The 23,423-nt window shown below is 39.9% G+C and overlaps 1 protein-coding gene across 2 annotated transcripts in view; it reads left to right on the forward strand.

Annotated features, from left to right (window-relative positions):
- Nucleotides 1–20,066, forward strand: part of BCLAF3 (BCLAF1 and THRAP3 family member 3) — a 49,691-nt gene extending 29,625 nt beyond the window's left edge. The window contains exons 10-13 of one of the 2 annotated variants that reach the window (XM_036270863.1): nucleotides 3,210–3,312; nucleotides 9,288–9,443; nucleotides 18,405–18,432; nucleotides 19,236–20,066. In XM_036270863.1, coding sequence (XP_036126756.1) covers nucleotides 3,210–3,312; nucleotides 9,288–9,443; nucleotides 18,405–18,410 — 265 coding nt within the window. In that variant the 3' untranslated portion in view covers nucleotides 18,411–18,432; nucleotides 19,236–20,066. The remainder of the gene's footprint in view (nucleotides 1–3,209; nucleotides 3,313–9,287; nucleotides 9,444–18,404; nucleotides 18,433–19,235) is intronic. The other variant, XM_036270864.1, reaches the window with a different exon arrangement.
- The last annotated feature ends 3,357 nt before the right edge of the window (nucleotides 20,067–23,423 follow it).

Raw genomic sequence — 23,423 nt, forward strand, 5'->3', positions numbered from 1 at the left:
ATCTTTCCATTTTTTGTACAGATAGAGTGGGAGGGAGAGAGAGAGAGAGAAACATCGACGTGAAGGGACACATCGAGTGGCTGCCACCCGCACGACCAACCAGGGCCCGGGACAAACTGCAACCGAAGTACGTGCCCTTAGCGGGAACCGAACCCGGGTCTCTCCGGACCGCAGGCCGACGCTCTAACCGCTGAGCCAAACTGGCCAGGGCGGACTTCCTGTAATTTATACATGCCACTTCAGCAACAGTGGTCAAAGTTTAGTCTCATGGCCATGCCTAGCTGCAGGGAGGCTGGGAAATATATTCTTTAACTTGGACACTCATTTGCCTGGTCAAAAATCAAATATCAAAGAGTTAAAATTGTTTTATTGTGGTGAAATATGCATATCATAAATTTAACATTTTTAAGTGTGCAGTTAATTGGTGTTGAGGTTCATTCACAATATTATGCAACCATCACCACTGTCCACTTCCAGAAGTTTTCCATCTTCTTAAACAGAAGCTTTGCACCAACTAAACTGTAACTCCCGCCCTGGCCGGTTTGGCTCAGCGGTTAGAGCGTCGGCCTGCGGTCCGGAGAGACCCGGGTTCGGTTCCCGCTAAGGGCATGTACCTCAGTTGCAGTTTGTCCCCGGCCCTGGTTGGTCATGCGGGTGGCAGCCACTCGATGTGTCCCTTTCACGTCGATGTTTCTCTCTCTCCCTCTCTCTCTCTCTCTCCCTCCCACTCTATCTGAACAAAAAATGGGAAAATGTCCTCGGGTGAGGATAAAAAAAAAACAACTGTAACTCCCCACCCCCCTGCCCACAGCCCCTGATAACCTCTATTCTTTTCATTTCTGTGAATTTGCCTGTTGTGGTTACCATATATAAATATGTGTAAAGTCTTACAGTAATCATCCTTTTGTGTCTGGCTTATTTCACTTAGTATGATGTTTTCATCCATGTTGTGTCATATGTCAGAATTTGATTCTGTTTTAAAACTTCATTCTTTTATAAGGCTGAATAATATTTCATTGTATGGATATACCCATCTTGTTTTTCCATTTTTCTATTGATGGACATTTGGATTTCCATCTTTCGGCTATTGTGAATAATGCTGTTGTGAGCATTGGTTCTGTCACCTTTTTTATTATAGCCATCCTAGAGGGCATAAAGTAGTATTTTATTGATGTTTTGATTTGCATGTCTCTAATGATTAATGATCTTGAGCATCTTTTCATGTGCATTTTGTGTGTCTTCTTTGGAAAATATCTATTCAAATCCTTTGTCCGTTTAAAATTGGATTATTGCTTTTTTATTATTGAGGTGTACGAGTTCTTTATAATTCTAGATACTACTCCCTTATCAGATATATGTTTTGCAAAGAGGATCTTTTAAAGTCCATTATTTTGTTTATAGAAGTAGTAGGGCATGCTAATAGTAAACATCTGAAAAAAATATAACAAAGTTTAAAAACTAAAATATAATAAGATATTCTTGCCCTGGTGGGTTTTGCTCAGTGGTTAGAGCGTCAGCCCATGGACCGAGGGGTTGGGGGTTCGATTCCTGGTCAAAGGCATGTACCTGGGTTGCAGATTCGATCCCTGGCCCTGGTCATGGTTGTGTGGGAGGCCAACCAATCGATGGGTCTCTCTCGCATTGATGTTTCTCTCTCTCTCTCTCGCTCTCTCTCTCTCTCTCTCTCCCTCCCTCCCTCTCTCCCCCTCTCTCTTTTCCACTCTATCTAAAAAAATCTATGGAAAAATATCTTACGATGAGGATTAACCAAAAACATATATATATGGCATTCTTAATTTAATCAGTCCGAGATGACCACTGTTGATATTTAGTACATTTCCTATCATTTACTTTTTTCTGGGCATATCTGTGTATATTTAAAATAATTGAAATTATCCTTATGATGTGGCTTTGCACCCCACTCTTTTGACTTGCTATCTTTATCGTGAACATTTTGACAGAACATAGGTTTTTTTTTAACATTTCAAAAAACCCAGAGTGGCTAATTCATGTCAGGTTCTGGGTTCAGAGCTGGGCCTCAAAACAAACCATCCACAGTGCCTCCTCCGAAGGGATCCCAGCTTGCTGGGCGAGACAGACAGGTGCCCCAGCAGTTACAAACGCAAGTGATCCCTGTGGAGACCTCAGATGCTACATGTGCACTTCGCAGAGGTACCTAGGCCACCTCAGAGGGGTCTGGGAAAGCCCTGGAACAGGTGCAAATGGAGCTAAATCTTGAAGTTGCCCTAAGTTAGAAGGAAATTACAACAGAAGGAAGTGCATATGCAAACGCGTGGAAGCAGGAGAGATTGTGGTGTGTGCCAGGAGACACATGGAGCTAAATGTTCCTGAAACTCAGTGTGCATGCTGGGGAGATTGGAATAAAGCAGCCGGGTGGACAGCAAGAGACAGAGCAAGAAGGGCCTCGGGGGGCGGGGGGCAGGGTCCTGGTGAAGAGTGTGGATTGAACCCAGAGTCACTGAGGGAGGGACTGAAGCAGGCCCCAGGCGGTGAGATGTTTGTTCACTGTGGAGCAGAAAGGATCTGAGGAGCATCCTGGGGAGATGTGGGTTGGACAGGGAGGGGACTCCCCGAGGGCTATGGCAGGGAGGCCCCAAGGCTGGAGGAGAAGCCCAGGGAAGGCCCTCCCTCCCACGTGGGGCTGCCTTCCCTCTGGGAAGAGCCCTTGTTGGCCTCTGGACTTAGTGGCAACAGTAGAGGGGAGCTGTCCTTTGTTGCTGTGACCAGCAGTATCAGAAGCCCCAGCTCTGTTTGTGAGGGGATTTTGAGCCCATCACACACTTCATCTCCAGGGCTTTCACCAGCAAGGAGGGTCCAGTGCTGCCAAAGGCTTGAGAGCAGTTATTATCTACCCTCAGAAAACACACACTCTGTGTATGGTTTTAAGGGGTTACAGCCCTCGGGATGCCTGTCCTTGGACCTCATATTGAGAACTCTGGTCAAAGAAATACTGGCTTACCCCTATTGCTAATTTCCAACTTAGCTAAATAATGTTTGTTGAAAAATGAGGGTTCTGATCCTGATAACTATCATTTGTAATTTTTGTAGTGATAGAGCATTGAGATTATTTTTACTGTTGTGCTGCTTTAATTGTCTCTGGAGGGGGTAATTTGATTTCTCTTGTTTATTTGTTGGATAAAGGTAAACTAATAAAATATTCTTATTTTATCTCTCTCTCATTTTATTAGGAATGATCAGCCTTCCAGTTTTTCATCTCACATTGAGGATTTCCAAAAATCTGAATGTATTATAAAGTCAACTTCTCAAAAATTTATTCAGAAACCTTACATGGTAAGACTGCAGTTGCAAATTTTTCATTTTTGTACATTATACTCTCCTTCTCACATATATCTACATGTTCAGGGATGACCAATATTTTTCATGTTTGTGACTATTCGGTAAATATGGGTTATAATTCTTTTTTTGTTTTGTTTTTTTTGTTTTTTATCCTCACCCGAGGACATTTTTCCATTTTTTGTTCAGATAGAGCGGGAGGGAGAGAGAGGAAGAGAGAGAGAGAGAAACATCGATGTGAAGGGACACATCGAGTGGCTGCCACCCACACGACCCAACCAGGGCCGGGGACAAACTGCAACCGAGGTACGTGCCCTTAGCGGGAACCAAACCCGGGTCTCTCTGTACCGCAGGCCGACGCTCCAACCGCTGAGCCAAACCGGCCAGGGCGGGTTATAATTCTTTTGTTCAACGTTAAGATTTTGTTGAGGGCCGTGGCTGGTTTGGCTCAGCGGTAGAGCGTCGGCCCATGGACCAATGAGTCATGGGTTCGATTCTGGTCAAGGGCACGTACCTTGATTGCAGTTGTCCCTGTCCCTGGTTGGGGTCCTGCAGGAGGCAACCAATTGATATGTCCCTCCCATGTCGACGTCTCTCTCTCTCTCTTCCTTTCTCTACCTCTGTTCCCCTCCCACTCTATCTGAAGATAAATAGAAAAATATCCTCAGGTGAGGATTAAAAAAAAATAGATTCTGTTGAGGCATATAGTTATTATGACAGAAGAAATGGTCATCTCTTACTTGATTTAGCAGGATTTTATTGCATTTATTATAATACTGGCTTTCTTTACTTAAGAACAACTTTATTAAGGTATAATTTACATGCCATGAAATTCACCTGTTTTAGGTGCATGATTTAATGATTTTTTATAAAATTTACCCAGATGTGTAACCATCACCATAATCCAGTTTTAGAACATTTTTGTGTACTCAATAAGAGCCCTCGTGCATACTAATCACTAATCAACCTTTTAAAAAAATGTTTTTAGCCCTGGCCAGTTTGGTCCAGCGGTTAGAGCGTCGGCCTGCGGTCCGGAGAGACCCGGGTTCGGTTCCCGCTAAGGGCACGTACTTCGGTTGCAGTTTGTCCCCGGCCCTGGTTGGTCGTGCGGGTGGCAGCCACTCGATGTGTCCCTTCACGTCGATGTTTCTCTCTCTCTCTCCCTTCCTCTCTCTCCCTCCCACTCTATCTGTACAAAAAATGGAAAAATATCCTCGGGTGAGGATAAAAAAAAAAAAAAAAAAAAAAAAAAAAAAAAATGTTTTTATTGATTTTTAGAGAGGAAGGGAGAGGCAGAAAAAGATAGAAACATCAATGATGAAAGAGAGATATCAGCTGCCTCCTGTACACCCCCCACTGGGGATCAAGCCAGAAACCCGGGCATGTGCCTTGACCAGGAATCAAACTGGAGGGTTCTTAGTGCATGGATTGATGCGCAACCACTGAGCCATACCAGCCAGGCTACTTTTTGTTTTTAAAGATTTGCCTTTAAAAAAACAATTTTTTTTTCCTTTATTGATTTTACAGAGAGGAAGTGAGAGGGAGAGAGAGAGATGGAAACATCGATGAGAGAGAACAACATCGATGAGAGAGAACATCGACTGGCCACCTCCTGCATGCCCCCCCACACTGGGGATTGAGCCCACAACCTGGGCATGTGTCCTGACCAGGAATCAAACCAGTGACCTTTTGGTGCATGGGTCGATGCTCAACCACTGAGCCACACCAACTGAACAGGATTTGCCTTTTCATAGGGCAGTTCACAAATGGCACTTGGCTTCCATAAGAACAAGCGACAGCTAGAAAGAATCCAGAGTGTGTTTGTAGCCTACTCTCAGAAGTAACGTTCCATCACTTCTACCATACTCTGTAAGAAGCAAGTCACTAGGTCTAGCCCACACTCAAAGGAAGGGGATGACATAGGGATCTGAATACTGAAAGGTGGATGTGATCGGGGGCCTGGTCAGAAGCTGCCTGGTAGAGTCTTCCCACTGGCTTCCAGTAAGTCACATCCCTTCATGTGTAAAACACACCTGCTCCCTCCCAGAGTCCCCAAAAGTTTTATCTCACTACATGTATATTCATGCACTTACTCAAATTTGTAGACTTGATATAAATTCAAAATGACTACTATAAAAAGGGTTTTATGTGACAATTTTTTTTAAACTGAGGAGAGAGGTAAAGGGTAAAGGTATGAAAGAGGAAGATATGTGAGAAGTATAGACTCAAATGGAATAAAGAGAAGGTTATAAGACTATTATTTTGAAAAAAAGAAACCATATTTCAGAATGGACCTGATCTTTTCTGTTCCCATCAAAGGATTCAGGTTCTTTGTAGTTACCATCTTAATACTCTGACTTCTGACAGTTTACTAGTCATGGCAGGATCATCTCTTCAAATCAGTTATCTGAGTCAGCAAAATCTGCCTCCTGCAGTGTTGAGAATTTGTTTTCTTAGCAGGGAGTTCTAGCAACTCCTGATGATAATAGGTTTGTTTCTCTTCTGCACGTCTGAATAAATACTACATTTTTAGTCCATTTATAAAAGTTACCTATTGTGTTAGGCAGGACTATTTTTTTTTAACACTACTCACAATCATGAATTAAACTAACCCCTCACAAATTAGCATGGGTTATGTGAAGGAAGATGTGTGTATGTTCCTGTAGCTAAACTACATGCTACATGTTTTATGTTCTTAATCCTGTACATTTAAAATGGGTGTTTTTATTTATTTATTTTTATTTTCTTTTCTTTATTGATTTTAGTGAGAGAGGAAGGGAGAGGGGGAGAGAGATAGAAACATCAATGAGAGAGAACATCGATTGGCCGCTTCCTGCATGCCCCCACTGGGAATTTGGCCCACAACCTGGGCATGTGCCCTGACCGGGAATTGAACTGGCGACCTCTTGGTGCATGGGTTGACACTCAACCACTGAGCCACAAAGGTAGAGCTAAAATGGGTGTTTTCAAATGGTAAAATGAAGTTTTGTTGTTGTTGTTGTTGTTGTTTTATAAAATGAAGTTTTAAAAGTAAACTTGAAAGTGTATTAGCCCATGCTAATACTTTTTTCATTCAAAATTATACTATGCAGAGAAAAAACATTACTCACAAACCATTTGAAGTTGAGAGAAACCATCAAAACACAAGAGACTTCAGACGATTTTTTTAAGTATTGAGTGTTATTTTCTATTTAATTCTAGCTTTTGGTTTATGCTTTGAACATAACGGTCTAAGTATTAGTAAATTCAAAACTGTTTTGTGATATTTCACATAGTAGCTATAAACTATTATTTCTGGACATTTATAGTTAACCTTAATTAATTTAATGATGACCCTTTTTCTCAGGACTTGATTTTCAGTTTTTTTTAACCAGTAGAATCCTTTTACAAATATTACATGGAAATACAAATACATAAAACAGATATTGATAACATGGCTTTAGGTGAGGAGGCAAGCTAGGTCCCAAATCCTCCATCTCAGTCTGTCCCTTTACCTCTAAGATATAAGTGCATAGCTATAGAGCCTTCTCCAGGACTCACAGATTGAAAAACCCTGCCCATAGACAGACATGCAGCCCTCAGAGGCCTTCTGGATCAGTCACCAGAGAAAGATTCTGATCCAGCAAGCTTTGTTAAAGCATATTCCAGTGCATTCTACTTGTACAGCTGTGTCTGATGTAAGTGATATTTTTAATCAACCAACATGTTTGATTATCCAGATAACCTCATCCCCTAAACATGGGATAAAAATTGTAGTGCCAAGTATTGTATTTTCCTTTCTTTGCTCTCAGAAGTTGAAGTGCTTTTTAAATCCATTTGGATGGATTTTCCTGCTTATGTGATAGGTACTTTATTCATTTTTTTCATTCCACGGTGTCTTTTTCCCCTCCCCGCAGAAAAGAAAAGACTCTGAGTTTTTGTGTGTGTTTGTGAAAGGAGCAAGCAGGCTGAATGGAGTAGTTAGCTCATTAGTAGGAAGTTAATATGAGCAGAAAGGTAATATAAACTATCTCCAAACCACAGAGTAGGAGTGATCTTTTGTTAATTGCTGGCTTCCTGAGAGTCAAAATTTTTAGATGTCAAAGATTTTTTTCCCACTAGGAGCAACACAATTAGCAGGCATTGGGTAGATAACGTTTTTAGCCAATGGTTCAGGTACTTAAAAACGTGATGTTAGGTTTTCAAAAATAGCCATGGCCATAGAATATATAAACATGTCTTATACCATTTTTAAATCTCTTGAGGCATAAAATCATTAACTGAAAATGTGAGGTCTGCATAACTTAGAGATTACGTCACCGGATTTTCAGATGTAAGTGCTTCCTACATGTTGTTCTAATCATTGGTCAGATATAATTGATTGTAGTATTGTTCTACAATTGTTATAAGATCTAGTTCTTGTTACCCTTTCTCCTTAATGGAAAGTTATTTGACATTGATTATAAATTTTTAAAAAATATATATGCAATAATTTTCTTGACTATTCATTTGAAGCTGTGTAATATCATATGATTATTTAGAAGTCCACTACTTTTTTTTTTTTTATCCTCACTCGAGGACTTTTTTTTCATTTTTTGTTCAGATAGTGTGGGAGAGAGAGAGAGAGGAAGAGAGAGGGAGAGAAACATCAACGTGAAAGGGACACATCGAGTGGCTGCCACCCGCACGACCAACCAGGGCCAGGGACAAACTGCAACTGAGGTACGCACCGGGAACCGAACCCGGGTCTCTCTGAACCGCAGGCCGACGCTCTAACCGCTGAGCCAAACCGGCCAGGGCAAGTCCACAATTCTTTATAGTAAAATAGGAGGGAGAAATAATCCCTCCTAAGAAAAGGAGTTATTTATTATTGAAATTTAATTTTTATATTAATTGGACTAATTCAAAGCCAGAATTAGTAACCACCTTGTTAGCTATGTAACGTGGACAGTGTAAATCCGAAGATTAGCTCTGATCTATTTAGTTTGTGCAGATAGTTTTAACAAAATTACAGTCTCATTATAATTCTGTTTTACCTAAATTTTGTGTAGCCTTAAGAAAATAATTGGAAAACAGGAATGGCATAAATACTTTTTATAAACTTACGTGCTTCATTATGTATGACATACCCTTTATTAAATAATTATGGAAAGAGGAATGTACTTAGTTTTTATAGAAATTCCATTATAATGCACCATTTGTACATTACCCACATGGGAAACACAAATATCTGTTGTCCTTTTACATCCATTGTAATACTGGGCAGTATGCAGGCGAGGAAATGGTCTTTGTAAATATAACTCTTATCTTGAAAATATTTGCTGCAATGGAATTTTTATTAAAGAAAGATTGGCCTGCCCTGGCCGGGTGGCTCAGTTGGTTGAAACATCATCCTGTGTGCTGAATGGTGGCAGGTTCGATTATCGGTCAGGGCACATACCTAGTTTTCGGGTTCAATCCCTAGTTGGGGTGTGTGTGGGAGGCAACCAGTCGATGTTTCTCTCTCACACTGATGTTTCTCTTTGTCTCTCCCCTCTCTCTAAAATCAAATTTTTTTAAAGTTTCAAAAAAAAAAAAAAATAGGAAGAATGTGCTTTATTACCATCATTTAACCTCTTCCCTTTTAATATTTATAGTGCCTAGCCCTGGCCGGTTTGGCTCAGATGTTTGAGCATCGGCCTGCGGACCAGAGAGACCCGGGTTCGGTTCTCGCTGAGGGCACGGACCTCGGTTGCAGCTTTTCTCCAGCCCCGGTTGGGGTCATGTGGGCGGCAATCACTCAGTGTATCTCTCTCACATTGATGTTTCTGTCTCTCTCTTTCTCCCTCTCTCCCTCCCACTCTATCTGAAGATAAAATGCAAAATTGTCCTTGGGTGAGGATAAAAAAAAAATTAACTTAATATTTATAGTGCCTAGAATCAAGGGCAGCTTATGCTAATAAAGTAGATTTGGAAGCTGTAGTTTTAACATTTAGTTATTCTTTTCTTTACAGTTCAGCTTTAGAGGTGGCAGATTCCAGTCCCATTGTAAATCAGGCCTAGTACAGAAGAGCTTGTACATTCAGGCCAAATATCAGCGTTTACGGTTTGCTGGTTCAAGGGGATTTATCACTGATAAATTCAGAGAAAGATTACTGAGGAACAAAAAGGTTAGTTGGATTGTGATTATTTAAAAATACTGAGTGACTTTTGAACTCCTAAATTATCTCTGTTTAATAGATACATTTTTTAAAAATTTAATTTGACTTGAGAAACAGCCTAGATTTCAAAAATACTCTTATTGTATGATAGTTGCAGAAAAACTTCAAGGACTAGTGGTAATAGAGTTGTGAGACTGTTTAATCTTAAAATGCTTTTAGCTGTTATACTTCAAATACTTTGAATATGCCAGCTGTTTAAACTTTTTACTTTAGAATATCTGCTATATGATTAGTTTTTGAAATGGAAATTCAGGTAAAGACTATTAACTGATATATTTTAGCCTTATAAAATATGAATTATCTAAGTACCAAAAAATACTGAATTGACTTTATAAGAGTGCATAATTGCAAGATACACTAACTCTTTTTTCCCACATTCATATATGTTTTATTTTGATACAATATTTAACATAAAATCTGCCTTTTTAGCCATTTTTAGGTGTACAATTCAATGTCATCAAAGTACATTCAGAATGCTGTGCAAACATCACCACTTTATGCTAATTCATAATGTTAATAAAATGTTTCTTTGCTTGATAATTTGAATTCCATACTCTTTTAGTTGTAGATAGATATTATTTAAATTTGCCCTGTTGGTATTTGAAAATACAGCATAAATATGATATAAAATTATATTCTACACATTATATATATATTTTTTAATCCTCACCCGAGGACATTTTTACATTTATCTTCAGACAGAGTGGGGGGCGGGGTGAGGGAGAGAAACATCGATGTGAGAGAGAGACATCAATTGGCTGCCTCCCACACGACCCAACCAGGGCCGGGGATGAACTGCAACCAAGGTCCGTGCCCTTGGCCAGAATAGAACCCAGGACTCCTTGGTTTGCAGGCCAACACTCTAACCATTCAGCCAAACTGGCCAGGGCTCTACATATTATATTTTAAATGAGAATAATAGCATTACATCAGTTAAGTGAAGTGTCTTTATCAATTTTTTATTCAATTTTATTAATAATTATGGACTAATCTTCTGAGAAATCTATATGTATTTAGTGTTGCTATCAAATACTCCAACTGTGGTTTTATAAATTTCCTCACCATAAATATTTCCTTAAATATTCATACCTGTGAAGCCTTTACCCTGAGCTTGCTTAGTCATTTTAGTAAAACTTATTTTTCGAAACATGGATTAGCAGAATGGAGTTGACAACTGATTTTTTTTAAGTTTTCGAATTAAATATAATATCTTCTGAACTTCTCTTACCCCTAATTTTAACTGAGTACCTTAGAAGAGGTTTCTAATTTCACTGTGGGTGTCAACCTAGGTGACATACATAAAAATGTGAGTGTAATTGGTATCATTTATCCCTCTTGTGCACCTCCCTGCTGTTAGATTGAGGTGCTGCTGCTCTTCCTCTCTTGTGTCGCAAATTTCTTTGCAGCAGAGCTTCTACATGTTTGTCCCCAGTCACAGGCGGCAGCCTGAATGGTCTCAGGGAAGCTAGTCATTGATTTCCACTCGAGGACGAAGGCCGAGGCAAACTTATTCCTTAATTTTAAGGTTGAGTTTCAGGTACAGATGTGTTTCTCCTCCTCTATTTCTTTGCTGAACTTGGAGTGTTAGCTTCATTTAACTCCCATTTTTACCTCTGTTTCGATGATTTGGGGCTCCCAAGTGTGTAATTGACTGCCTGCTTCCGCCTGCGCATTCTGGACCCTTATTGGACATGCTCCACTTCATCACTCTTTTCTTTGCCTCACCTTTCCCAGTTCCTATTGACCACCAGCCTCGCTTAACAGCAAATCGAAACCAGATGTCAAGCCTTCATCGTAGGAAGTGAGAAATGTGTTCTAGAAGGAGCCACAGCCTGCTGTAGGTCTCCAGTCTTTAGGGCTTAGGCTTTTTGTGTCATCTAAACTGGAGCAGTTATGGTTAGGGGCCAATGCAGGTCACGGTCCTGTCCTGTTGCCTCTCACTGCCATCTGGTTGTGGTCCCAACACACTGGAGTAAAAAGAAAACAGTGTCTACTATTGTTTTTCTTAGGCATACCCTTCTGGATGCTACTTCATATATCTTTGTATTGTAGCTCCTTTGCCATGGGTTTTTCCAGTCTGGCTACTTGTCAGTGCCTGCAAGCAAGCCATAGCCAGGCTTTTTATTTTTTTTTATTTATTTTAATTCTTATGAGTTTCTGAATAAGGGTACACTTTATTTTATTTCCTATTTATCTGCAGATAGAGTGGGAGGGAGATAAAGGGAGAAAGGGAGAGAGACAGAAACATCGATGTGAGAGGGACACATTGACTAGTTGCCTCCCACATAACCCTGACCAGAGCCAGGGACGAACCGAAACCAAGGTGCGTGCCCTTGGCCGGAATCAAACCTGAGGCTCAAATGGTCCACAGGCCGACTCTCTACCACTGAGCCAAACCGGCCAGGGCATAGCCAGGCTTTTTATAGATTGTGTTTTAATAAGGCACAACTGTATGAGGTTTCCTGCTATTGGCACCCTACTTAATAGTTGGGTTCTACACTCTCCTAACCTTTAGGAAAAGTAATGAAGTATTGCAGCTGCTCTGTTTCTGCCAAGGTCCAAACTAAGATACTTAAGGCTTACTTGGCCTTAGCGCTGTCTCAGTAGTAGTGTGCTGTTCTGAAACCCCATTCCACGTGTATAAACTGATGATTTAGGGCTATTGTTCCATTTGACCTCAACCTTTATGCCCCAAAGAAAAGGGGTATAAGCCTGGAGTCTTTGGTTTCTTCGAATCTTGCTTGTTTTCCCGTTCTCTTATGTTAGGGGCACTTTTGCTCCAATGGGGTTACTGGGTGTGAGGTACCATTTACATCACTTTTCATCCTAAGTCCATCATTAGAGGGAACTTTGAAGCTCCCGTCCCAGTTATTAGACTACCACCTAGATTAATTAAGGATGTGTGATCAGTGAATTAATCGACGTACCCTGGAACTTCTTCCCACATGCCTCAAAGTCCACCAGGAAGGTTTAGATTGATCTTGTCTGGACTTCTCACTCACCCACCATATTGAAATACCAGGGCTGATCGTTTATGGCTTGAAAGTCTTGTGATGCTCAACTGTAGTGCAGTCTGCTTACTGTGAATCAGACATGTGCTTCCTGTCTCCAAGCAGTCTCGGGGAGGGGTCGGGGAGATGTGCTCCTAGTAAGTCCTCTTGCCCCACTAACCAGAATGATTGTGGCTTAAAACTGCCTTGGTTCCCCAGCTGCCTACAAAGTAGTAAGATTCCCACGCAGTAGTAGGAAACTACAGAACTGAAATTCTCCTCATTCATCATGTACTTGTCATATCAATCACATTTGGGCACCCAGATTCCCTTTTTTTTTCTTTTTTTTAATCCTCACTCGAGGATATTTTTCCATTTTTGTTCAGATAGAGTGTGTGTGTGTGTGGGGGGACATTGACGTGAGAGGGACACATCGAATGGTTGCCTCCCACATGATCCCAGACAGGGCCGGAGACAAATCGCAACCAAGGTATGTGGCCTTGACTGGAATCGAACCCACGAGTCATTAGTCCATGGGCGACGCTCTTAATCACTGAGCCAAACCAGCCAGGACACAAGTGCCCCTTTTAAATATCCTCTTGTCGTCAGAGAAAGTTTGCAGAAACCCTTGAGGGTCAGACCATGAACCAGGACAAAGAACCTAGTTAAGAATTCATGAAACCACCTCTGGGATTGCCTCTGAAAAACTGTCAGCAGCTGTGCATTTGGTCAGGAATACATGGAGTCCCTTAGCACCCGAGATTCTCCAGCAGTCTTCAGGTGCCTGTGAACCAGGTACCTACCAGAGCTCTGTCTATGGATAGGAAAGGGACAAAGGAGAGAGCATAATGACATTGTCGGAAGGAAGTTAGAGACTGGGATTTATGGCCTTTTGAGTTGAAAAAAGCCTTGAAAGTTATGGGTTACAAAGATTAGAACAGGACCCTAGATCAAATGAATGAACAAAATATCTGTTACATACCTGCTGTGTTCCTCAAAGTGAAATGTGCCAGGGTGCGCAAGTGTCGCATGGGAGCATCATCACCTGCAAACATTTGTGACCTGGAACCTCTAATTTCACTTCCTACTTCTCTGTCTTACTTAGTGATTTCTCTTCGCCCATTCAGCCTTTAAAAATGTAAGCATTCCCTAGTGTTATATTTTTTTATTCTCTTTGTTTATTCCTTGTTTATACTTGCCTGGATTGGCCTCACCTTTTCCCAAGATTTTGGCCATCACCTCTGGTAATGTCTTCAACCCTAAATATTCTCCAGAACCCCATATTTCTAGCTGCTTCCCAGATACCCTCATGTGGATGTCCTGAAAGTGCCTCAAATTCTGCATGATCACAATCAAACTTGCACTGACACATGCTACAGCGTGGTCACCCCTTAAAAATATGGTGCCAAGTGACAGAAATCAGTCACAAAAGACCACATAATGTATGATTCCATCTATAGGAAATGTTCAGAATAAACCAAGCCATAGAGACAAAAAGTAGGTTAGTGATTGCTAGGGACTAGGATGCAACGGGAAATGGGGGCTGGGAGGTTGTGTGACTGTTGATATGGTGTGGGGATTTTTTTGGGGGGGGGGTGAGAAAAATATTCTAAAACTGATAATGGTGACTGATGGTTGCACAGCTCTGAATACACTAAAAACTTTTGAATTGTACACTTTAAATGGGTGAACTGTATGGTATGTGAATTACATCACAGTAATACTATTAAAAACAAAATGAAATGTGCTCACCTCCTCAGATCACTGGTTTCTCCTCATAGTCCATAGCTCCTGCAGCAAGACAGCCACACCAGAAACTTGTCACATTAGTCTCCCTAGTCCTCCTTCCAACGTCAGCCATTCCAAGTCTTCTTATGTCTGTGACTCATTCATTCCATAATTCAACTCACTCCTTTTAATGGCTGCATATTATTCCTCTCTATGTATTATTTATTTTATTGCTTTTCAAACTTTTTTTGCTTACATACCCAAAAGTTTTGAAAAATTATTAACCTGGTATCTGACTTTTTTATTATAAGTTTAAATTGTTATGAAGGATATAATATCTGGCATATTATAAATACTGAGTCTTAAATAAAACTGTAGCATTCTTTTAAATCTCAGTGGAACCTGCCCATCACAGGAATTTGATAATTAACATCATCCATTTAAAAATATGTATAAACAAACTCTTTTAACAGTGACAAATTTTACATCATTCCTTTTTTTCCCCATGAATTTGGATTTCATTTTATTTTCCCCGTAGACTTTTCTTTGAAAGTCTTTTATTGATAACCAAATCAAATTTGACATAAAATGTTAATAGATTTCTGTGACTATGAGGTGTTAAATATTTCCTCTGGATTGAGTTAACATTACTATTGATCAAAATAGCATAAATATATTTCATATTTTATTAAGTATTTGTTAGACAAAGAAGTTTTATTAGAAATATATTTCTCTTTTTAATAGTTCATGTATTCATAAATAAGTAGTACTTATTGCTGGTAGAATAATATAGTGTTCAAGTATTCATTTTAATTCTATTTTTTCCTTTTATAGATATAAGTCCTGAGAAACCTTGTTTATATGATTATATAGATGGAAATGAAAGGACTTTTATTATAGCAATGCCACTTGGTTCTTTGGACACGCTCTGAATTATAGGCCAGGAAAATCACTTAGTGATCTATCATCAAAAAGTATTTAGAGTGTTCTTTCACTGATAGCTCAATTTTTCCTCTTTATGTTTGTTAAACAAAAGCAAAGAATCAGAAAACATCGCACCTGCAGAAGTATGGTATTTATGACTAGCTGCTAGGCTGGGTTTGTTTTCACACTATCACCAGTATTTCCAGTTGCCCCTTTTGGGGGGTCCCCAGCTAATGTAATCAGATTCGGGATGAGAAGGTGCATCTTTTTTGTATAAAGTGGGAGATGGGGCATCAGACTTCATCAGATGTGCAGGCAAGTTAATTCTGTACAGCAAGCATTGGGAATTTGAAGATCTAGAAATTAATTCCCTCCAAACTAGCTGTACCCGCATACTCCTTGGAAAGTCTTTATATACCCCCAAGGATATGCATACCCTCATTTGATGATTGCTGACCTACTTAACCAGGCCTCTGTTGATGACTCCAGGATAGCTTACAGGTTTTCATTGTTTTCGGTAATACCACTGGAAACATTGACACTTTGGTACCTTGCCATAGTGCCCCTTTTCCTCATTCCTGCTCTCGGCAGAGGTACACGAGGGGGCCTGTTTACCCACACCCTAGCCAGCACTCCACATTGTCAGTCTTTCTTTTCTGTTGCCAATCTGATGCAAAAAAAAGCTCTCCTTTGCTTTTATTTGATTATTCATGATGTGACTATATTTTTATGTATCTATTGACCATTTGAATTTCTTCCTCGATTTTCTTATTTCTTCGCTTTCCCCTTGTTTCTGTTGAGGGCTGGTACTTTTTTCTTGTTGACTTGTAGGAGCTCCTGATTTACTGAGGGTATTCATCTGTCATACATTTTGCTGGTGTGTGTGTATTTGATGTTTGTCAGCTGTCTGTGTTGGTGGCTTTTATGTTCCAGAACTTGTAAATGTTGATAAATCTGTCAAGCATCATGCTTATGCTTATAAAAATTCCTTACGGTTGTTTTTATAACTATAATGGTTAAGTTTATGGTTATAAAATTTTAAACATAGATATTTATTCCATTTAGAATATATTTTTATGATATGATGTGAGGTCAGGATCTACTTTTTTTCCCAATGGGGGATCGTCAGTTTTTCTAACACAAATTACTTAATAATTTGTCTTTTCCCCACTGGTTGAAAATGCCATCTTCGCTGTATGCTACATTCTTGTGTATCCTGATCTGTTTGGGGGCTCTTGGGAGCCTCTAACTTGTTTCCTTGCCTTCTATGATTTGCTTATTCCATTTCTTCACTACTCGCACAGTATTGTCCCCAAACACAGGTTGAATCATATCACTCTTTTGCAGACACCTTCCAAGGGTTTTGTTTCTACGAAAAAAGAGACTAGATTTGTTAGCCAGGTCCAGCCTTAAGCTACCTTTCTAACCATACTTCTCCATGGGCCCTCTGCTTTTTGGAGCATAACATGTTTTCACGTATTTGTATTTTTGTGCCTGCTGTTCTCTTGGCTAGAAATAGCCTCCTGACCCCCAATCTTTTCTTACTGAATTCCTGATTTCCTTTTGAGACCCACTGTAAAGCGTTACCAAAGCCCCTGCCCTCTTTAGCTGTCCTTTCACTTGATCTCTAACTGTTGTTGTTTACCTTCTATTTCCCTGAATAGATGGTCAACTCCTTGAGGATAGAGGTGCCTTATTAGTTTTCATGTATTCCCCTATTGGCTTTCATGTAGCCCATCTTTAGAAAATCCTTGTTGAATGAATCAAATCTAATCACACACACACACACACACACACACACACACCACATACATACATACACTCACAGCACATCCATCCATTCATAGCTCTAAAAAATTAGTGAACAGCAATTATTGTGTCAGGGGTCCCCAAGACCACCCCCAGGTCCATTGATTCACTGGGAGGACTTCAAGGCCTCAGCATATAGTGACACTCATGGCTATGATGTGTTACTGTAGAAGGCTGCACAGCACAGTCAGCAAAGGGAATTGGTACCTGGGCGAAGTCCAGGGGACACCAGACGCAAGTTTCCAAGAGTCTGCTCCCAGTAGAGTCACTCAGGACTTGCTGAATTCCCCTAGCGATGAGCTGTGAAAACACATGTGATACGTTGCTAGCCAGGGAAGCTTGTTAGAGACTCAGTGCTCATTGAAGACTTCCTGGGAGCCAGTCACATAGGCACCCTCTGCCAGGCACATACCCAAATTCCAGACTCTCAGAGGGGAAGCAGGAGTTCAGCATATATTTTATTATTTGCACAGTTTAGACACTCATCAATGGTGGGAACCCTCTCAAAATCTAAGTTACCAGATGCCAGCCAGTGGCCAACCTTGTAAGCAGGCCTTTCAAAGCATAGCAGTCAGGTATATTATATTAATTGTTCACTGTACAACCATATTTTTGAAGAGCTTAATTTTGCAGATGGTAAATGCCTAAAGAGAGGAGGAAAAGGTCAGTATGTTAGGAAGGGTCAGAATATATGGTAAGTACTTTGATTTCTACTCTCTTCACAGAGGAGGAAGAGCAGGACACAGAAGGGACTATGGCCAAAGATCCACATTTAATGTAGAGTTGGGTAGAGATAGGGGTGTACATGTTATAGAGGACCTCAAAATCTGGGTAGAACAGGATGTGATGCAGTAATAGGACATCTTCCTAGACTGAGAAGGAGAAAGTGGTATTTGAGGATAATCGCTTGGTGGGCAGTGGGTAGGCAGGGTTCTGGGGAGGAGATGAGATGCAGGAAGACCAACAAGGGGCATTTGCAATGATGTAAGTATCAAGTTAAGAAAACCTAGATGAGGGTGATACTCATTTAGCTAGTTCAGCATTCTGCTTAGTCAGATTTTCAAATGATTAGAAGAATGGAGGGATCAATCCAAGAGATGGTACAGAAGAAGCTATGTCAAAGGTGAACATGATTCAGAATAATTGTATATTTTTATAAACAAGGTATTTTGGTAGAAATAATTTTAAGAATTATTATAGAGTTTTCTTTTTAAGTTGTTTTTATATTATATGATTATAATTTTTATATTATATAATGAATAAAGAAATAGGATACAATGAAGTCTACCTCTATTTAAAGGAATAATGTTTACAAATATATATGCATGTATTTTGAATATTTCATTAACCAAAATAGAAGAATAAGAATTTTTTTATCACTATTGTTTTTGTTTGGAATTAAACATTTGCATGCTAATATAAATGCCAAAAAATAAATCAACTTTTAAATTTCTTTCAGTTTTAATAACGTAAGATCCCAGTACAAGGTAAGGATATATGTATTAATGATTTTTTAATGTCCCAGAAAAACATGTCACTCTACCATTGTTGCTCCTTTATTAGTTGTGTGGTCTTATGTCTAGTTCATGGTTAGTAATTTAATATTTTACGTAACATCACAGTATAGAATTCATGGTCATGACCATTTAGTCATACTCTTACTGTTCTTATGAACTTCTTTTTCTGTTTATTGAAGCCTTACATATATTTATGTTGAAAGTAACCATCCAAAAGCAAGAAAGCTCCCCCCATAGCTTCCCTGCTGTTATCAGCCAAGCTGGAAGAGCCCTTATAGTTTTAGAATTAGATAACATACGATGACAAAGATAAAATACCAGTTTAAAGTTGTACATGTGTCAGATCAGGCTCTGTACTTGAGAGATTAAAGTTTAAGAGCCTTGATTTTTTTTTTTTTTTTTTTGTCCAGGGATGTCCCCAGTGAAACTCACCTAATGGTAGAATGCTGTTTTCATCAACTTACTAATAGCAGTGGGTCAAGTGCCATGTATTTTCTTTGTCCTTCTGACATCATTTGATACCTGCTTTGATGTGTGTTGTTACTTTGCGTGTTTGGGGTTCCACATACCTTTGTGGGTATCTGGGATGCAAGCAGTACTATATATATTAAAATGTTTTGCAAATTGCAATGTAAACAAAGCTCTAGTTCAAATGTTGTACCTGATGCTTCTCTTTTTTTATTTTTTTATTGATTAATTATTTTTTGTTACAGATGCTTCTCCTTTCCCCCCCACTGATTGAGGTCTGTATTTCTTTTGTTTTCTTTCAACAGGAATATACAAACATCACCACAACAGTCTCATGGAGAATTGTTTCCAACGAAATCAACACTACAGGACGATCTTTGAGAGCATCTCTGTCAGGAGTTAGAATTGGCACTAAAGCACTAATACTGTAACTTTCTTGATAAAATAACTTTATTTTTCTGTAGTGGAATGTTGCAACTTTTTTACACTTACTTGCTTTTAAATTATAGTATTCAACTGAAAAGCTGTATTAACTACAGTTTCTCTTGCAGAAAGTCTCAAAAGGGCATTATTTGTTGAATTTTTCTCTGAGCATGTTTTCATAGGGAACTTAACTGAGTTATATTGAAACGTTTATATGTTGAAAGTTTTGCTTATGTAATAAAAAACAAAAGTATCTGAATTGTATAGTGTCTGTACATGAAAGAACTTGAAACAGTGGCCTTATGGTAGCAAATTTTATACCAGATTTTTCTTTTTCTGATGGCATTTTGGCTTATAACTTGAAGTTTTCTTAAGTTTCTGAAGTTCAAGGCCTATAATTCATACATTTCATATTATAATATAAGAAGGCGAGAGAAAAGGTGCTTCCAAATATTCCATCAGGTAGTTATGAGTGCACTGAATTTTTAGTAATTGGTTCATTCAGTTTTTTCCACAACTGTTTGCTCTTTTCAAGTTTTAAAATGCTATTGTGGAAAATATGTGAAGATTTTGTAATCTATATTCCATCTTACTTTCCCTCAGGGCAAGCTTGTGCATATCATATTTTTAAAGGCTCTTAAAAATTTGACAAAAGTCTCATTTTTGGAAATTGTACTTTACTACTACAGCGTTACACATTTTGCAAGCACATATTATAAAGTGTTTATTTTAAGTTCAGTTGTATTGAATATCTACTATGTATAAGATAGAGTTGATGGGATTATAAATGATATTTTAGGCTTTAATATCTTATTTCTTTATGTTTTCTGTGTTATGCTTGACAGTACCTATACATTCCCAACTAAATTTTTGTGAAATGTTTATTGGTAATAAAATATTGTTGTTCTTTATGCTTGAAGAAGTTACTTGCCAGTTTGTGAAAACATTATTTTAATTTTACATGGGAATTACAGCCCTAGGTAGGACCTGTTGACATTTATAACACTGGTCTGCACTTACAAAGACAGACCTTTCTAAATCAAAATCTGGTAAGAACTTGATTTTTCATGACTGGATTATGAAAAATCTTACTACAAACATTTTATTTTTTACATATCTTTGAAAGATAGGGCAACTGTTTTCTTAATGGGTCAGCAATAAGAGGGGCGAGAACAGTTGCTGCATTAAAATTGGGTAATAAATTTAGGTAGATGGCCTGTCTTATGCTGTGTACTACGTTTCTATAGGTCAGGTTTCCAAACATTTTTTTTGTTGTTTTTTTGTTTGTTTGTTAATCCTCACCCAAGGATATTTTTTCATTGATTTTTTAGAGAGTGGACGGGAGGGAGGGAAGGAGGGGGAGAGAGAGAGAGAAATTTCAATGAAAAAAATCATCCATAATCTTATCACAGAGAAAACTACTGTAAATATCTCGGAGGATACTTTTTTGCTATTGGAAAAACACTATTATTGTTACATTATAGTAATTTGTATAGATGCATAATATGGAGCACATTTTACTCAATAAACCCTACATTTTTCAATAGATTTTCTTTTTATTTTATTTTTTAAAAATCTTTATTGTTGAATGTAAAATGTATTACAGATGTTCCACATTTTCTCCCCATTGACCCCCTCCTCCCCACTCCCGCCCCCCTCCCGCCTTTTCCCACACTATTGTCTGTGTCCATTGGTTATGCATATAAGTTTTTTGGTTTATTTCTTCCCACCCCCCCCAACCCCTTTCCCTTTGAGGTTTGTCAGTCTAGCAATGAATTTGTACTTCTTAATCTCTTCACCTTTTTCACCCATTCCCTCAACCACCCTCCTATCTGGCAACCAACAAAATGTTCTCTGTATCTATGAGAATGTTTCTGTTCTACCTGTTCATTTTGTTTATAGATTCCATTGTCGATAGATATGTATTCATTGCCATTTTGTTTGTTCATATATTTTACCTTTTTTTTCAAAAAGACCCTTCAACATTTCATATAATAACGGTTTGGTGGTGGTGAACTCCTTTAACTTTTTCTTGTCTGGGAAAGTCTTTATATGGCCATCAATTCTAAATGACAGCTTTGCAGGATAGAGTAATCTTGGTTGTAGGTTCTGCTTTTCATCACTCTGAATATTTCTTGCCACTCCCTTCTGGCCTGCAAAGTTTCTTTTGAGAAATCAGCTGACAGCCTAATGGGTACTCCCTTGTACGTAACTAGCTGCCTTTCTCTTGCTGCTTTTAAGATTCTCTCTTTGTCTTGAACCTTTTGCATTTTGATGATGATGTGTCTTGGTGTGGGCCTCTTGGGCTTCATCTTGTTTGGGACTTTCTGTGCTTCCTGGACTTGTATGTCTGTTTCCTTCACCAAGTTAGGAAAGTTTTCTGCCATTATTGTTTCAAACAGGTTTTCGATTTCTTGTTTTCACTCTTCTCCTTCTGGCACCCCCAAGATGTGAATGTTTGCACACTTGAAGTTGTCCCAGAGGCTCCTTACACTCTCCTCATCTTTTTGGATTCTTTTTTCTTTTTTGTTGTTCTGATTGGGCATTTTCTTGCTTCCTTATATTCCAAATCGATGGTTTGCTTCTTGGATTTACGTTCTCTAGTATTGAAGCTGTGTAAATTATTCTTTATTTCAGTTAATGCCTCCTTCAATTCTGACTGTGCATCCATAATTTCTGACTGGTCCTTTTTTATGCTCTTGAGGCCTCACTAAGTTCATTGAGCATCCTTATAAGCAGTATTTTGAACTCAGCACATGTTAGATTGCTTATCTCCATTTCGCTTAGTTCTTTTCTTGGGGTTTTGTTCTGTTCTTTCATTTGGGACCTGTTTCTTTGTCTCCTCATTTTGGCTGCCTCCCTGTTTGTTTCTGTGTATTACTTAACGAGAGGTATGGGGCTAGCTGAGACCCGATGCTGCTCGTTTGAAAGAATTTAGGAAAACCTGAAGCAGGATCCAAGACAGGCCAATCCTATGGTTAAGCAAGTGGCAACAGCTTGGGCGGGCCTGAAAGTTGGGTGGGCCGGGGCCTCAGGGAGTCACCAGGGCGGGGCTACCAGTGTGAGCCAGGTTTCTGGAGTCCCAGATATGGCTTCTGTCTGCTGCCCGCCCCCGGGAAGGGCTCACCAAAGGAACAAAGGCCTCTGACAGCACGTTTGTCCCCGAGAAAGCCCCCTCTCCAGCCCTCACTCCAGTGCCAAACAGCTCAGTTCTTCCCTGTGTGTCTCTGGCGCCCCTCGAGCTGCCTCCCCTCCAAGCTCAGAGGGAGAGAGTCCGATAAGTCCGTGCGCGGGTCCTTTAAGGAGCTGCCTGGGGCTCCAGCCCCTCAGCCTCCCTGAGCCTCAGTTCCCGCTGGTTTTTCCAGCCAGAAGTGATGGGGATTCTCTTCCTGGCACTGGAACCCTGAGCGGGGCACCTGGTGTGGGACGGGGACCTCTCAGTCCTCAGGAAGGACCTTCCCAGCCGAGGTGTCCTCCTGATTTTTATCCGCCACCCGTGGGTGTGGGACCAGCCCCTCCGCCTCCGGCGCTGCCGCCCCTCCTGCCAGTCTGGATGCGGCTGCTGCTTTAATTCCGTAGCTGTAGGACTGCCATTCAGCTTGATTTCAGGCGGTTTTGAATGATGGTTGTTCTGTAGTTGAGTTGTAACTTTGAGTGGTTGTGGGAGGACGATACCGCGTTTACCTACCCGCCATCTTGACCGGAAGTCAATAGATTTTCTTTTTAAAAAGCGTGGAGATATTAGCAGATCCAAGCAGGAGACGTAAAGCTGGATCAGAACCTTCTCCATTAAATAGCCAACTCAGTAAGCAGCAGCCACACAAGGAAGGTAAGGAGAGAAGATGCTAATGCAACGGGTGTGGTGCAAGCCCTCCCCCACCCCCGTGAGGAGCACTGAGTAAAGAAACGGAATTGACAACATCTTGGTGAGGGGGCGCCTCAGTATGGACAAAGGGACTGAAAGGGTGACCAGGCCATGTGGAGGAAAGTCAGAAAACCCTTGGGAAGATGAAGTCTCTGCTACCATCTCAGGACCTCAGCAGAAGGGGGGGGGGGTTCCCCAGGAGGAG

Source organism: Molossus molossus, unplaced genomic scaffold, assembly GCF_014108415.1.
Source record: "Molossus molossus isolate mMolMol1 unplaced genomic scaffold, mMolMol1.p scaffold_m16_p_2, whole genome shotgun sequence".
NCBI lineage: Eukaryota > Metazoa > Chordata > Mammalia > Chiroptera > Molossidae > Molossus > Molossus molossus.